The sequence below is a fragment of the Monomorium pharaonis genome, chromosome 1 (genome assembly GCF_013373865.1).
Source record: "Monomorium pharaonis isolate MP-MQ-018 chromosome 1, ASM1337386v2, whole genome shotgun sequence".
Classification (NCBI taxonomy): Eukaryota; Metazoa; Arthropoda; class Insecta; order Hymenoptera; family Formicidae; genus Monomorium; species Monomorium pharaonis.
The window spans coordinates 2,321,434-2,337,769 of record NC_050467.1 but is presented as its reverse complement, the minus strand read 5'-3'; the positions used below and the strand labels follow the sequence as shown (position 1 = coordinate 2,337,769).

The 16,336-nt window shown below is 41.1% G+C and overlaps 1 protein-coding gene and 1 long non-coding RNA gene across 3 annotated transcripts in view; both read left to right on the top strand.

The window, feature by feature from the left end:
* The first annotated feature begins 1 nt into the window (after position 1).
* Positions 2-1,017, top strand: LOC118644536. The gene is made up of 2 exons (XR_004962312.1): positions 2-550; positions 740-1,017. It is a non-coding gene; the product is annotated as an uncharacterized LOC118644536 (long non-coding RNA).
* A 6,805-nt stretch (positions 1,018-7,822) lies between these two features.
* LOC105839826 (nephrin) overlaps positions 7,823-16,336 on the top strand; it is a 352,537-nt gene continuing 344,023 nt past the window's right edge. Inside the window, exon 1 of one of the 2 annotated variants that reach the window (XM_036295449.1) lies at positions 7,823-10,136. In XM_036295449.1, coding sequence (XP_036151342.1) covers positions 10,037-10,136 — 100 coding nt within the window. In that variant the 5' untranslated portion in view covers positions 7,823-10,036. The remainder of the gene's footprint in view (positions 10,137-16,336) is intronic. The other variant, XM_036295450.1, reaches the window with a different exon arrangement.

Below are 16,336 nucleotides of genomic sequence, written 5' to 3'. Positions count from 1 at the left end.
TGAGCGTCAGCGTGAAAAGGCACCTTAATGCGTAGTGTTTTCCCGCTCAAGCGGCTGAAGTAAAGTTTCTCTCGTTACTGAAGATTGAGATATCTATCAAGATGAGTCTGTAACAGCCTAACATTTACAGACTTATATCGTTTCTAGGTCAGTGATACTTTGTCTCGGGAGGGACAGCAATTCATTTGGGCCAAGAAGAAGAAGATTAAGATATCGAGCCTCGCTACGTTTCGGCGACGTCGCAGCTAATCTGTTCTCGGAAGCCGCGGTTGTCACGGTGACCCATTGCTTTCAATCCTCTGTGTTTTTCCGAGTCGCGTCGACGTGATTGACAGAGTGATCGATTTACGATTGCGATTCTCGGAAGTCGCGTTCGGCTGGTTCGGCATACCTACCTACTGTTTGATTTTGAGTGTCGACGCTTGTCCGGTGTTTTTTTCCTTCGCCACAAAAGCACGACTCTCGAGCGTCGCCCGGCGCGTGTCGAGGCGTCAGGACTTTTTTCTCTTCCTCGAGATGCCAATAGCCAATTCTCAAAGTGATCAATCAGGTACTCTCCTCTCCCGTCATTTTTGCATTGTTTTAAGTATATTATGTACGCATTCTGATTATTAAATAAGTTTTGTATGAAATAATTAAGGATAAAATTCTGTTTTGAATTGTGACGCAAACTGCAGATTGCATAAAATATACTTTGAATATAAAAGTGTATTAACACTCCGTTTTCATTTAATTGCAGGCAGGAGAAAATTGGAATGTGATAGCAACAGAGCAAAGGAATCTTCGTAGTTGACTCTGGGTCGAGAACAAAAAAAAATGGAGTGGGTGCTGCGACCGGTAAGTAAATTTATTTGATACTTGCGTAATTAATTGATTGATTACCACGATTGATCACGGCTTTGATAAACGCCGTAATTATAAAAAAACTGTTTCTTATAAATTGTTTCTTATTGCTGCCATTTACATATATCGTTTATCAACTAAATTTGATTTAAATTTAATAAATAAAATATGAAATATGATCACTTTCATTATTATTAGCTTGATGCTAATATTTTTATTTTTATTATGTTTGTTTAAAACTTTTTATTTTTGAGATTATATCACTTTTATATGTCATAATAATGATAAAAGTGATGAAACCAAATAAGTAGTAAATTGCTAGCATTCTTGCATAATATTCCTTTAGTATAATCATGGATTCGTGAACACTGATACGAAAGATTTAGATATAAAAGATTTAATTAAAAACTTAATACAATATAATATAATGTATAATATGTATAACACGCAAAAGGATACAAGTTTTTAATTTTATCTTTGGTAAATTTAATATACATATACTTTATATGTACACACAGATATACAAAACTGTTTCTTTCATGTGTTTTTTTTTGCATTATGTTATTCAAGAAATAATATGAAAATACTAAAATTGGTACATCGTGCTTAACTATTTTAATTTAGATAATCTTTAAGTAAGGAAATTACGTAAAGAGATGGAAGACGGTCGTCTTCAATATGGACTATCTATTTTCCAAAATATGTCACAAGTTTATTTTATTATTATTGACACAAACAATTATGTTTTGCTGGGCGCTGCTATTATTTCATTTTGGATTTGAATAAGAATTTATACACGTAGGGAAAGCCAAAACATGAAACGTGTATTTCCTTACATTTATTATATCTAAAATTGTGATTTTTCTTTGTGTATCAAAATATACCTCGCGCTACAGAATGTATCAATTTAAATTCTTACTAATATAAGATGGTACATTTGATGTATAAAAATGAATAGATCAAAGCTTAGTATCCGTAGAAAAAAATCTATATGAAGAGATTTACAATTTTTAAATACTAAAAGTACTAAAATATTATATTTTAAAATATTAAATCGCAAAAATTATTAAAAATTATCTTATGTAAAAAGATATGAGATAATGAATATATCTATATAACAGTATTGTTTTATTAAAATCATGTTATACTCTTTTTAATTGTATAATTGTTTTAGTTAAATATAACTTTTTTCTTATGATGATAAGTTTTGATACATCTTGTATTAATGTAATTCACTTCATACGAATTAACTTAAGGTATATTCGCGAAATGTGACTGGTAATCTGCAATTTAAATAGACCAAAGTTGTAAAAAGTAAAGTTTTACTCGTTGAAGATGGAAACAGGGCGCTTAATATACACACACGTACATTACTATAAATATGAAATATCTCGGTAAAAAAAAATATATATATAAAATACAGTGGCGGCTAATTAGTCATCTTTAGATCATTTTCGAAAAAAGGCTTTAAAAAGTAAATAATTTTAAAATTGCAAAATTAATCGTTCGCACGTTAAATTCTTAAAAGCGAGCCATAGCAATAAATGCGTGCTGAATATCTGGACTAGATTTGAAAAAAAAATTGGAATAAGTACAATTACTCTATTTTATCAAATTTTACGGAATAAATAAATAATGTCGAAAACATAAAATTTAAAAAATGTCTTGAAGTTACGAAAAGTATTGAAGGTTACGAAAATATTACTGAGTCTTCCAGTCCTAAGCTCTTGAATATCTGGCCGTCGGTCACTACAAAATATCCCAGGACTATCGCGCTTTCTTCTACTTGATTTTTATTTCTATTTTCTCGAACTTTTGATTTTTTTAGTTATTTATTATATTCCGAGAGTGAAAAAGATTATTTTAGTTTTCAATAGTTTACAGTTCCATAAAACGATATTTTTATTTAAAAAAACTGTTGTTTTTATTGGAAACTCGTAAATTGAATATTTACACTCGAAAAGAAATGACAATACTGACGATTCTGAGCAACTTTGTATTATATGTATATGCATATACATATATGGCGAATATATAGCGAATATTTAGGATATAACTTGCCTACCCCAGATTCATGTATTGGTTGTGACTTGTTGTAATTGTGAACGATTAGTTACTAGACGAAGTCTATGCAATGACACGAAAATTCGTTTTCACTTAAACAAACTTTGGACATTCTGAAAAGCAAATTCTTTTCACTAATAAATTTAAATGAAAGATACTTCAGAGGCAATGTACATACAGGGCGCGATCCATCTTTTTGCTGTTCAAATTATACAATCGAATAGGAAACTTATAAGTAAATGAACTCTAGGGGGAGGGGGAGAGAATTGATCTTTTATTTATTTGTTATTTCATGAAATTTGCAAAATATGCGGTAACACATGTATCGTGTCTTTCTCACCGTTCAAATCGGTGCAACATGACAATTTTTCGCTCCTCCCGTCATTGGTACGTCTTTTTTTTTAATTTTTAACAAATCAAAAGTCAATAATTAATATTTGCATGAGAAATGTTGCATATAATCAAATTACGCCGAGTCGAATATTTCCGTGTTCCGTACCAATTATTAAAGTATGAAAGTAAATACAGACTGATATAAATTGACTGAATTATTTCTTGTTTACGTACTATTCATTTTAAATATTAATCAATGTACTCGCTGTGCGGTGTAATTAATTAACAAATAACATACTCTTGGCGTTGCGTACGTATCCGAAATCGAAAGACGTGAATGCGATTTATACGATCAATTATTCGACGTTTATATATAAAATAGTAAATGAATTATTCGATTTAATTAATGTATATTAGTATTATGGCAGCGAGTTATAGTGCTATAGCAGTTTGTCAATATCTAATTTACGTTTGCATAAATTAATTTTACGATCAAAAGTTAATTTATATACGGCAGTCTCGCGCGGGGCAATTGTCAAATGTATATATAATATGTAACATCCCTATTTTATGTGTGTGATTTCGATAAAATACTTTAACGTTCAATATTCAATAATTCCTTAATTGGATCAGAGACAGATGCGTTAATGAACCGGTCTCATTAACCATTCCATTTTATTGTAACTGCTTTATATAATTGTAAAAGATTTTTGCCGAATAACGAATTATTAAATGTTGCCAAAATATTTTTCCCTTCACATTAATTGTTCAATTGCAGTAGTTACGTTGAATTTAGCGCTGCGCGCCGATCCGATTTTTGCGTTTCGTAACATTTTGTTTGCATTATCACGTATCGTATTCCGTTCGAATGCTAAAGCCCATTATTATGTAGTTGTAGTGCATATTTCACCGCTAAACCACCACTATTCCTCGTTCGGCAAACTTTTCAATGCTTTATGCCGCATTATAATATCTAACTCTCTGCTGAAATTAAATGTCAGCAAGATCTAACAGTTTGAAGTTACGCACTGGAGAGCCAATTTTAAAAACCACTTTTCTTTCGCAGTGGTCTTTTTTCTTTTTCTTTTTTTTTTTACAAAAAAAAAACAGTAGGATTAAGATTCTATCCTCGGAGTAAAGATCGAATTAAAGTGTTCGCCAGTTCAAACTTTTTTAAGGATAGAAAAATATTCCGAGAGTCCCAGAGCTATTACGAAAAAAAAAAAAACTAATCAAATCATTTCGTCGATCGTAAAAATTTTGTTGGGGGTGGGAGGGGAGTGGAAATTCATGAAAATCCACGTTTTCACTTTCGCGTGAACAGAGTCGTTCGAGACGTGCGTGTCGCGTTTGGGTTCCTCCGATCGCCGGCTGCCGTTTAACAAGCTCGCGCGATCTTTAGTATCATAACATAGTAACAGTGGCATATTATATTATTTTCCGCGAAATATTGTTCCCGTGTCCCGGGGCTCGTAGTATCGAGTGGTGGTCTGCCGTGTTTCACGACGTGATCGACGCGAACACGAGACGATAACCGCAGCGGCGGCGTGTTCGTGCCTCTCTCGATGTCACGAAATCTCATGCCTCGCGGTAATTAAATGTGATTTATGCAAAAAATAACGGAAATATATATTGCGCGTGAGAGTGGCGAAGCGGGGTCATTATCGTGCGTTTTACGAACTCACGATGCAAACAATTTAGGGTGGTAATATATGACTCGTTCAAGATTGTGTCGGAAGTTGTGAAGGGAGAAATATTTTGGCAACATTTAATAATTCGTTATTCAGCAAAAATCTTTTACAATTATACAAAGCAGTTAAATGGAATGGTTAATGAGTACGAACGTTAAAATGCCGACTCGGAAGAGTTTTCTCTTTTTTACGTGTAATTTACGAAAGTAGCCAAAATTAAAACTTATTCATTCACAGAGAGCGAGATTATTATCTTTTAAAAACTCACTTTTCCTCATTTCATCAATCCAGCGTTGACGTTTTCTCAAATTTATCGCTTCTGTCCGAACCAAGCGATTATATTGGCAAACTATACAGAAGTTGAACAAAAAAAAAGGGGGCGTCGATGAAGGGACATACGAAAAACGTGGAAACGAAGGTTGACACGAGTAAACGAGTTAACGAGCCCCGGATGAAACCGTCGTCCGCAAAGTACCTGCCATTTTTCGCTCTCGGGAGGGACCCCTCTACATATTTACACACTATTCGCGACACATAGACACACATACGCGCGCGTGCACACATCTGTACAAGAATACCAGGGTCCACACGACCCTGAGGAGAGGAGTGAGTCGTTCCCTTCTCGGGGAGATAGCTTTCGGTGAGGACGTGCAGCGAAGGGAGGAGAGGAGCATTCCTGCCTTTCAGGAGCTTTCAAGATGACCATGATCCGTGACACCGGTTGGGGAGCATCTGCTTCCTCATCCGCCTCTTTCGCCTCGAGGTCTCTCATCCCCTACCTCGATCTGTTCCTCCACCAGCGTCGCCCAACCCTTCCCCTCTCTCTCCCTGGCCACGCCGTCGACTTCTAGTCCTCTTAAACCACTATAAACCGTCTTCGACACTGAACCGAAAGCAAGCACTCGTGCACGGACGAACGAGTACGCGCAAGCACCTTAACCCGACTATCAAGAGCTCTGCCTTCGTGCCGAGTCTGAATGGCCTGGGCTCCTCCCAGATTTAACGTTCAACGCGAAAATTGGCCGCTGTCTCGCGAATCAATTTAAATTTATTATTCGAACGTCCGCGCGTGTGTACTCGAGAATTTGCTGCTTCGTTGGCGTGAGTGCGGATTTCTTTTGCAGATCGAGAAATCGATATCGCGGATAGTCGAGATATTTTAAGCGCGAAATATTTTAAGTTTGTTTATCAATCGATTATTAATGCAATATTAAGGCTGTTCGCCGCGATGCAACATGTATGCAGTTTGACAGGTTATTGATCCTTCCGATAAATTTAACGCAAATATTTGCGCCGAGGAAATATCGCGAACGGAATCAAAACCTTAAACGAAAAGAAATGTCTTGCATTAACTAAGACTCGACCTATTTTTGCTCAAAACAAAAAGCAATGATATCGGCTGAAATAATTATTTAACCAATATCTTTGCCAAATAAGAACTGAACTACGTTTGAAATGAACTCGACTGTAGCACACAAGAAGAAATAAAAAAAAATGAAATGTCGATATGAATCAGATTTTATCGTCAAAGTATACAGATGCATATAGATGTAGATTATGAAGTAAAAAGATTATTGCACATAAAGATATTTTATTCAAAGAGATTTGCTTTTCTCCTTCTAGAATGTTTTAACAATAATTACCTTTCTATTTTCAAGTAATCTCTTTTCACTAATCTAATTCGTCCGTGCACTGCTTCTAGCATAATTAGTTGAAACTCAGTATCAGAATTATGTGATTTGTAACTGCGCGTTTGTATAGTTTGGTATTCCGTAAAATATATCGCGCGTGTATCGGCGCTTTGCTTTTGACCTTTTGTATCGCGCACAGCGGTAACGTATGTGTGTAACGTCGCATTCCGCGGGTGCAGAAGTTTCGAGTAATATGCAAATATTACGGCGCGGCTAATTACATGGGTATCGTAACAGTTTCAGCGACCCGCCTAATTTACGTTGGCCGTTATTTTACAACTATAATTTAAACCATTTATTTTTGCGCCACGCCGCTTCACACAATAAATAAGCAAGGTGCGCGTTGCCTCGCCTCTCGGTCTCTCTTTCTTTTATTTATTATTATCTTTAATCGCGTGTTTTGCACGTACGCGTAGTTGGCAAATCATTATATTGGCGCGTATCTCTTTCGCATTCACTGGCTGTTCAATGGTACGTATTCCCTTAGATATCGAAACCGGGTATCTCTGTTCCCCGAGGAGATACAGATTCGCCATGTTACGTAAAGCACGCCCAATTATCAGTGAGCACAAATTCACATTAATAGTAATTATTTGTCTATTAAATTCACCTCTCCACGTACACGAGAGCGCGTCCCTGAGATTTCGACGGATAAACTCGTGTTTTACACATCTTTCGATTCCACGTCGTTCGATCGCCGTGTCGACGACTCGATTAAATAATCAGACCGCAAACGAGCGCATTGAAACGTATTACTTCATCATCTCGGCTCTTATGGGGGAGAATTAAATATCTATCGACGACAGAGTTTTCGGCGAGCGAGCCCGCGCGAGTACAACGTTTATCGCGATGCTATTATCGGTGCCACTTCGCGCTCGCATATCGTTCTATTTCGCGGAGGGTGCAGGAGGGTGGAGGTCGAGGGACACGACAGGAGGGTGTCGAGGAGCACGCGTGTATATATCCCGGCCGCTTTCACCCTCTGTCCACTCCGACGACGTGCATTATTCGAGTACGCGCACCCTTAGATATAGAAACAGACATCCCTTTCTGGTATCCTCCCCGGTGATGGTGGTGGTGGTGGTGGCGGTGGCGGCGGTGGTGGTGGCGGCGGCGACGGTGGCGGTAGTGGTGGTGGTGCAGCACGAGTCCGAGGAACCCCTTTCGCCGCGCCCTCCGCTCTTCCTCCGCCACCGCCACCTCCACCGCCACCTCCTCGGGAGGCTTTGCAGGCTGCGCGTCTGTCGCGGCGCCGCCGTTTGCTCGTCTTTTCCGTCAGTGTGCCGTCCGCCGTCGGTCGAGAACCACGTGTTCCCAGTGGCGTGTTACGTTGCGTCGCGAGGGGGTGGCTGTCGCGCGTCTCTTCGTGCCACTCGCCGGGCGATAACCCGAGGGAGGGTGAGGAATAATCGACGACGGGGGAAAAAAAAACCGCACGTGCGCGACGTGCCGCAGAATTTTTTTTTCCTCCTCGGGGATGCCGCGGACGACACGCGCGGTGGGACCTCGTCGAATTTGACTCGCGCGACTCGCACATGTCAGATCCCGCGGAGCGGACGTAAAATAGAATTAGGGTAGAAAGGATAATAAATCACGTTTTCTCCTGTGTTCTTGTGTCCTCGTGACGGAGTCGATCGCAACGGAGAGTCACGTTTCTATTTTCGAGCACAAGCATGTTTGTTTCCCTAACGTGCTCGTAATCTTGTGCGTAAACTGTGCGTATGTGATGCGCGATGCGAAACGGCGTAACGACTTGTCATGATGAAGAGAGATGAATGAAAATTGTGGGAGGATCCTCTGACTCGAGGTGTTTCTCGTTTCCCGAACGATCTCCGATCGATGAAAAAGAAAAAAGAAAACAAACGATGACAGGGTGATCGGATCCATCGGTTTCTTTCAATCCTTCCTCGAATCGATTCCACCTGGTTCACAATTATTGCTGCCCCAGCGTGATTGCAGGCCTTTGCGTCCTTCTAGGTCGTTACTTGGACCGATTCCAGGAAAACCCCCAAATCTGTGGTGATCCGACGTGATTGAACATCTCCGCAGTCCTTCGGTTTTTATACATATTGGGATAGGTCGCCGTCGACAAGCTCGCTTGTCCGGGGTACGGTGAACCGGAGAGCTGTGTCCGGAGCGAACCTCGAATGCCGCCCGTAACCTCGGCAGAGAGTTTATTGTCAACGTTTTAATAAATTGTCCTCACAAATCACGGCGACGATAAGGGTTTTATCCGGCGCGGGGATCGCTCGATGGTACTTCTAATCGTGGCCGCGGACACGGAGTGATCGGACGTAAGATTGTGTCGATTTTGTAATTAGCCCGGACGGATGAGAGACCCGGCGGCCGATCGTTATCGCGAAGGGACAGTGTCGTGCTCCGCAACGCAAACGATGAAAGTAGAACCTCGTGTGAACGCGATAGCATCTGTACAATGGACAATTTAGCGTCGTGAATCTGGAGTACTCGGCTCGATCGTGACTACGCTCATATCAATCTGATCTACGTCTCTCGAAAAATCGAACGTCTCTCCTCGGTGTGGGGAACGTTCTCCGGATCTTTCCTCTGGCTCCTCTCTTCCTTTCGACAACGACGCGACGAACTGTTTCTCGAATCGTACCGTAACCGTTGGAGATTCCCATTGATACCATGGCGAACGGTACGGGTTATCGGCGATGGCGGCGCCTGGATAGATCGGAAGCGCAAGAGATTTTCCGCCGTCTCGGAGATTACCATCCTCGTGCTGCGCTTTAATAACGAACAGTGGTGGAACGGGAAGGGAAGGTGGAAGGGAGGAAGAACAGAGAAAGAAAGAAAGAGAGAGGAAGGAGAGAAAAAAAAAAGAGAAGCGGTGCACGACCAGAGAATGCGCGGTGCTTTAATTAGTGTTTAATTAGAGACGAAAAAACAGGGCGCGCAGCAGCAACAGCGCATGGTACCGGAAGCGCTTTATTGCCCGTAGATCGGTATCACCGCGCGCCGAGGTCATTCGACGCGGACAACAGGGGATGCGTTCGGCGACGAGTGGTTATCTTAAGATCCTGGATCAAAAGAAAACGTCTACCGTCGGCTGCCCGTCACATCGCTACGCGCCCTTCGCGAATTTCGAGAAGCGCGTTAGATGCAAGTTGACCAAGTGGTGATGTTGGTGATTGCGCCGGCCGAGCGCGCTAATGATCGTCGCGCAAGTGCCCGCGAGTGACTCGGTCAGCGAATTGAAACGATGACTTAACGCGTGGGTGGCGAACGACGTGAACACAGTCAGCTCGTAGACGAGTTGACTGCAGATCGGTCTTGTGCGGTCGGAGAGAGAGAGAGAGAGAGAGAGAGTGCGTATTCCTTGCCACACGACGACGCCGTTGTAACGTCGCGCGCGTATAATTTTTTTCCCATTCCGACGATTTGCGCGGAAGAATGAGAGAGAACATGTGGAGTGTAGTGTTGCTGTTCCTCGGACTAATGAAGGCTGCCTCACACGTTGCTGGGAGCGGTACCAACGTCGACGAGAAATCAGGTATGTCGGCATTTGCGTACATCCTCTTACTTCCTGCCAGTTGTTGCATTTGAACGAGCGCAACGGCAGAATCACGACCGCGCGTTATTATTAGCGTTGCACCTCTTCTTCTACCTCTTTCCTTCCTCCCCTTCCGATTGTATTCTTCTCTTTATCGTTATCTTTCACTTGCCTCGCGTAACGAGTTTGATCCGCTCCGCGGAATTTTCGCATACTCGACGACGTAAAGTATAAACGTAACAAATCTCTAACATCGAAGTCTAAAATATTAACGCAGCAAAATTGTCCCGATTGTATCGATCAGTTAATATTTCGATCGAAATTGTATCGATCAGTTAATATTTAACTTGGGACATGATTGAAATGCAAAACGAACGGCGATCTCGCAAAAATCGTTCTCAATTTATCCAAGCGTGCCGCTAACGTTCGTTGTGTGCCATTGATTGGAAATTTAATGCTTTTTACACAATTGTATTTTCTGTAATAATATTTAGGAAAAAACACGCGTATTTTCATATTTTTACATTTTTACGAGCCTCCTATATATCTTTACCGGTTTTCTATAAAGCGCAAATCGAAGTTACTTCTACCTCGTTTCTATGCCGTATTTGTCTTGTTTGGTTGAAAATATCAGGCAAAACCAAACTTTATACCGATACATCGGCAAGCTTCAATTTTATTTTCGTCTGACTCTCTCACGATAGAGAATGTCGCGACGAGAATCAGAGAGACAAAATATATTTTCGTCAGGACCAATGAAAAACAAGCGCACGATCGCTTTTCGGCATCGATGATCGCTATTCGCTTTTTTCAATTTTTTTCGACCAAAATCGTTAACTCCGGCTAATCAGATCCACTTTTTCTTTCCTCTCATAGGTAAAAAAACAGTAGCTAAATTAACTGATGCATTTACAATAGAGTTGCATTTACCAAAGAATAAAGTATTTAATACGTGAAATTATTTTCTGAGTGAAAAAATATTTGCGATTTTAAACAGGTTTGCGTATTAGCATTTGTTTTTAACAGTTTTCACGTTTCTATGGTTTAACGTTATGGAACGGTCAAAGTTAATTCACATTTTGTTAGAGGAAATTAATTCATTGTGTAACTACGAGATCATAAAATAACACAGTGCACATAACACCGAAATTATAAAATTGAATATTGCGACGCGGTACTACTGCCGCGATAGAATTTATGATATCGTGCGATTCGTGCGGCAGACATTTCTGCAAATCCGCAGTGAATGATTACGCCGGGAATAAGAAGCTACCGAGAGATATCCGCGGCTCTTTGTCAGTCGATGGTATAGGAGGATATCACTTTGTTGATACAGAATATTGCGGGAACGTATCAGAGAACTTACGTCGCTTAAATTTGTTGCGCTATTTCTTTGTACGTCTTCTCTCGTTCCGTTGAGCGTCCAATTATTTTTATGAACCCTTTAGGGGGTTACGCTCGTGTTCGGATGACATAAGTAACGTAGTGGAAACCTTTGACCTTACTATGTCGTTCGTGTGTTCTCCAGCCTTCCTCGGACGCACAGACACAATTGCAATTCTTTGGTGCAGTAAAAGAGCAAAACGAAATGTTAACCGCCGGACAAAAATTTGTTATACCGCGATACATTATATCGGGAAATCATTAATTTAAACCCACTCCGTTTTAAAGTTAACTACCACGTATCGTTGAAAAAAAAAAAAAAAATCTTTTAAAAATTTTAAATTAAACCTAAAAAGCTGACGAAAAGTTTCAAATTTACAATATCTATATAAATATTTATCGTGTCTATTTCAAATTTTCAACTGTATATTTTTTGTATCTGGACAAACCGAATCAAAATTAAGAGTTGTGTCGATGTATTTTTTTAACATGATGCGGTAGATAACTTTACAAGTGGATTTCATCTAATGATTTTCCGATAGTACATACTCTCCGCGTTATTTAAAGAGTAACTTTCTATATCCTCTGATATATTTGTTGACGCGATTAATCGTACGTTCCAACTGGCTCAATGACATTCGTTCATTTAACTGTGAAACTGTCGATACTGTATGTCACTGCAAACTAGTTCAAACTATCTCAAAGTCATTGCATAGCGTAGCGCACGGCTTGCATTTTTCACGAGTGCCACTTAAACTTAGCGCCACCGTCAGTGTAAAGCTACGTACGCGCGAACGTGTAATCAAATTTCGCGAATATGTAAGATTTCTTTGACTTATTTCGGTATCGATTCTGCTGCTTACTTCGAATACGGGCGAACGGGAGCGGCAGTAGCGTTAACATCGTAGAGCTCTCGTGCGAAAAGCTCCGAGGATCTCGTTAAATCCGGTCTAAATTTCCGCCTTTGACCGGTGCTTTTGGTTGCGCAACTTGTGTCCACGAATCTCGCGTCATCATTGCAATATCGAGCCAAGTCACGCGAAAATTAATTTCCCATCGAGAGCGGAATGTATATTTAAGGAGAGAGAGAAAGAAAGAAAGAATCGAATATTTCAGTCGCGACTCATGGCTTAGGTGAAGGAATTTTTTAATAACGACGCGCTGGCAATTGAAATCTTACCTCTTCACGTTTTACCTCGCGCGCGCGCGCGCGCGTATTCGCGTCGCAAGTGCATTATTCACACCTCGGCATTTACTTTGGCCAATTGTCTCCGACGTCTAGAGCTCCCGATACTAAACAAGTTCACCGAGCACCGCCGAGAATTCGATTAAGGCGCTGCAATTCAGGCGCAAAGATATTCTGCCCTCCCCCGTCAATCAGGCAGAAAGGTCTGGAGATTCCGTTCCGTTGATCACAAGAGATTGACGACGACCGAGAAGTCGCTTATCCGTATTTCTGGCGGTAAGGGATTCGATTGGATTCTACCTTGCGCGCGTTCGCATTCACTTCCGCGTGGCCGATTGCCGTAACGCCGGGGGCGCACGTCGCCGGTAATGTTTTTAACATTTTCTTCATCAGTGGAAAAAAAATTGATAATCGACGCGCTTTCCCATTCGATTCGAATTACTGACTTAACGAGTTCAATTATGCAAACAAAGGCACGCAGCTGGATCGCTCTTTCTTCCTCTATCAAATAATTTGATACAAGAATTGAAGCAATCTCAAGAGAGAAATTTCATTTTTAGCTGGAATACCTTATTAAAGTTAACAATAATGGTAATAACGGTGAGATGTAGCTCGTTTCTACACAGAAATGCCCAATTATCACAGTCTTCAAAGGAGCCTCCATCTGGAGTAGGGCCGTTCGTTTGGCGTCCTCGCGGTATCGCTTTTCGCGCCGATCGATAGCCTCGGCCGCTTCTCCGTCTTATGACAGGAACAGACCCCGTGTTTAAAGCACGTAGGGCCGGAAACATGCGTACAGACACAAGCCGACCGGTGTACACGGACGCGGCCGGCGACACGTTACACGGGAATATATTAAAGGGCGCCGCGCTGTGGTGTGCGTGGACGGATGGGTCCGGACAGAAGCCTGGAACTTGGCCGTTATAATAGGCGAGGCTACGCCACCAAGTTTGGGGAACTCTTACGGAGGGGCGGGGGGGGGGGGAAGTTGGACAACCGAGATTCCCGGGTTGCGGCGGGAGGGGTCGGAGGCCGGAGGAAGTTCGGACACGTACTGCGATTCCGCAAGTACTTTAGCGTCGTTTCTGGATACGGGACGACGCGGCACGGCGCGCCGACACTTTCACGCCGGAGCTTTCTTGGCTTCGGGTTTAGGGTCTTTAGGGGGAGAAGGGATGCCGTGCCTCGCGGCCTCTCTCAGGTTTTCATGCTTTCGTGTCAGTGCCGCAGATGGACGCTTTCAGCCCGTTTATTAATCCCGCCCCCTCGCTCGACGGCGGCGAGATTAAATCGTCTCTCTTGGCGCGCGTTAAAGATTAAGAGTGCGCCGGAGTTGCTGCCGGCTAAGAAGCTTTTAATTTCTCGATTGGACGGGGCCGGAGAGTGGCCGTCTATCAATGCTGCCGCAATATTTGGTATTAGCGATAAAATCGATCGGTTTCTTTAGACGTTATAAATATTGACGTGTGTCTATAGGTTTGTGTTAGCAGAATCGTTGAAATTTACACAAGACGAAGCTTTCGAAGATTTCAAATGTATTCTTCCGATAAAAACGGATAAAAATTAAGGACTAGGTTGTTAAAGATTCAGGATGTTTTTCCGTTTAAACTGAAATGTTGCAATATTTGATATTAGATGTGATGAAAGCAATCGATTTTTCTAGATGTTAAATATTGACGTATCTCCATAAGTTGGCGAATCCTCATATGTCAACGATAATCTTTGAAACTTACGATGAAGATTTCGAAAATATTCTGGGACGAAAAGATGATTAAAAATTAGGACAGAAGTAGAAAGATATAAAATATTCCGTTTATATCTGCCTTGAAAATTACTGAAATGTTTCATAATTTGAGCGTAAAAATCAGGATACATCCTCCCTTTTTCCCTATTTTTTAATGAAATTTTCCTTTTTATTTGTTGGTTCAGCGATTTTACATTAACGTAATTGCGACGATTGAAAATTGCGAAGGGCAAGCGCGCTGCGTGTGTCGTAATAACAAAAACACGTTCGAAATGTAACAATTATATCGACTGCGACGATACGCGTTTGCAGGTTGGCCTTTGTCAAGTGTGTCATTTGCACACGCAGAAATATTGCGGTGAAAATTCTATCGCGGCGTTGTTCAAAGCACGCGAATCACGCACGATTATATTTTCGATGTGTTTGGGAATGGGGCGTGTAAATAAAAAAAAAATAAAAGGAAAGGCGCGGTGGGATGAGAAAAAGTCAATAAATGTACCGAGTCTATTAATTGCTATTCTTCCAGTTGATTCAACAGCGTACAACACACGTGACTAGTTTTTGCGTGTATGTGTGTTGGTGCGAATGGATCTGGATAAAATCAATTTCACTTATTTCTTGTTAGAGATGGCTTCGCAGAAACGTCTGTTACCATCTTGTAAGATTCATAGTTATGACATAGTTATGACACGGTCACTCGAGCGTCCTATATCTTTCGCCACATCTACCCGTGTGATTTCTTCATACTTGTGTTTTACGGCGGGTAAAATCGATAATTCTTACGATGAGGCCGACCGAACTTGCAACGTTAGCGAATGTCGCGACGGTATTTGCGTTGTTAATAAGAGGCATCAGCGCAAACACCTCGAACGTGGATGAACTCGTTATTAATTATTAATGACTACGGTTATAACAGGACATGGTTGTAATAACAGTCGAAAAGTCGAAAATAGAGGAATATTGCATTCTCTCTTTCCTTTCCCCTTTTTTTATTTATTATTTTTGTAATAAATATATCTGGAAAGCCAGCAACTGCTAACGATGTTGCGTATGTCATTTACTGTTTTTCTGTATTTCGCTCAATATTATGATTACGTTTCTATTATTTAACTAAAATGTAGATCGGAATTACATAACACAGATTTAATTAATGTGAAACGAACTTTCGACAAATCATGCCTCTTCGGAAGCTCAAAATTATATATCGATAGTGATTATATTTACTGCTAACGCTATATATATGAGATTAAAAAAGATATGAATATAAAAGAAACGTAATGTATTAAAATGCATCGTAGAATGCGGTTGCGTTGGCCGCAAGCTGAGATAAAAATAACGTAAGAATATGACAATATAATATACGAGGATAATATACAAACACACCCAAGCATGTTTTCTGCTCGAAAAAAAAGAGCAAAATTACAACTACAATCGGATCGAACTGTGGAACCTGTGCATTCCAGTTAACCGTAAATATCTCGAGATGCCGGTAGCGTTTCGTGAGAAAACTCCGTTTACAATATCGTATGTAGCGTACACAGAGGGGCAGGCAGAGTGCGGACGGATAAAGAAGAAAAGATTAAAGTGTTCGTGGACGCAGGCTGCTCTACTTCTTCCAAGTGCAAACACGGACAGGCAGAGGCAGGTAGGAAAAGCGGGCGTGCAGGCACGAGCGTGGTAGTCGATAAATAGCAAATACGAGGGACGAGCGTGTCTTTAAAAATAGAGAAAACGAGTCTATTCGCGATCAAAGAAAAGACCAGGGGGCTCGTATGCGAACGGCCGTTGCGGCGTCTCATGTGCACACGATACGTACGTGTACACTACTGCACGCGTGTGCGATACGCGCGGACTTTCGCACGTACTGCTGTTGCTGTTGTTGCTGCT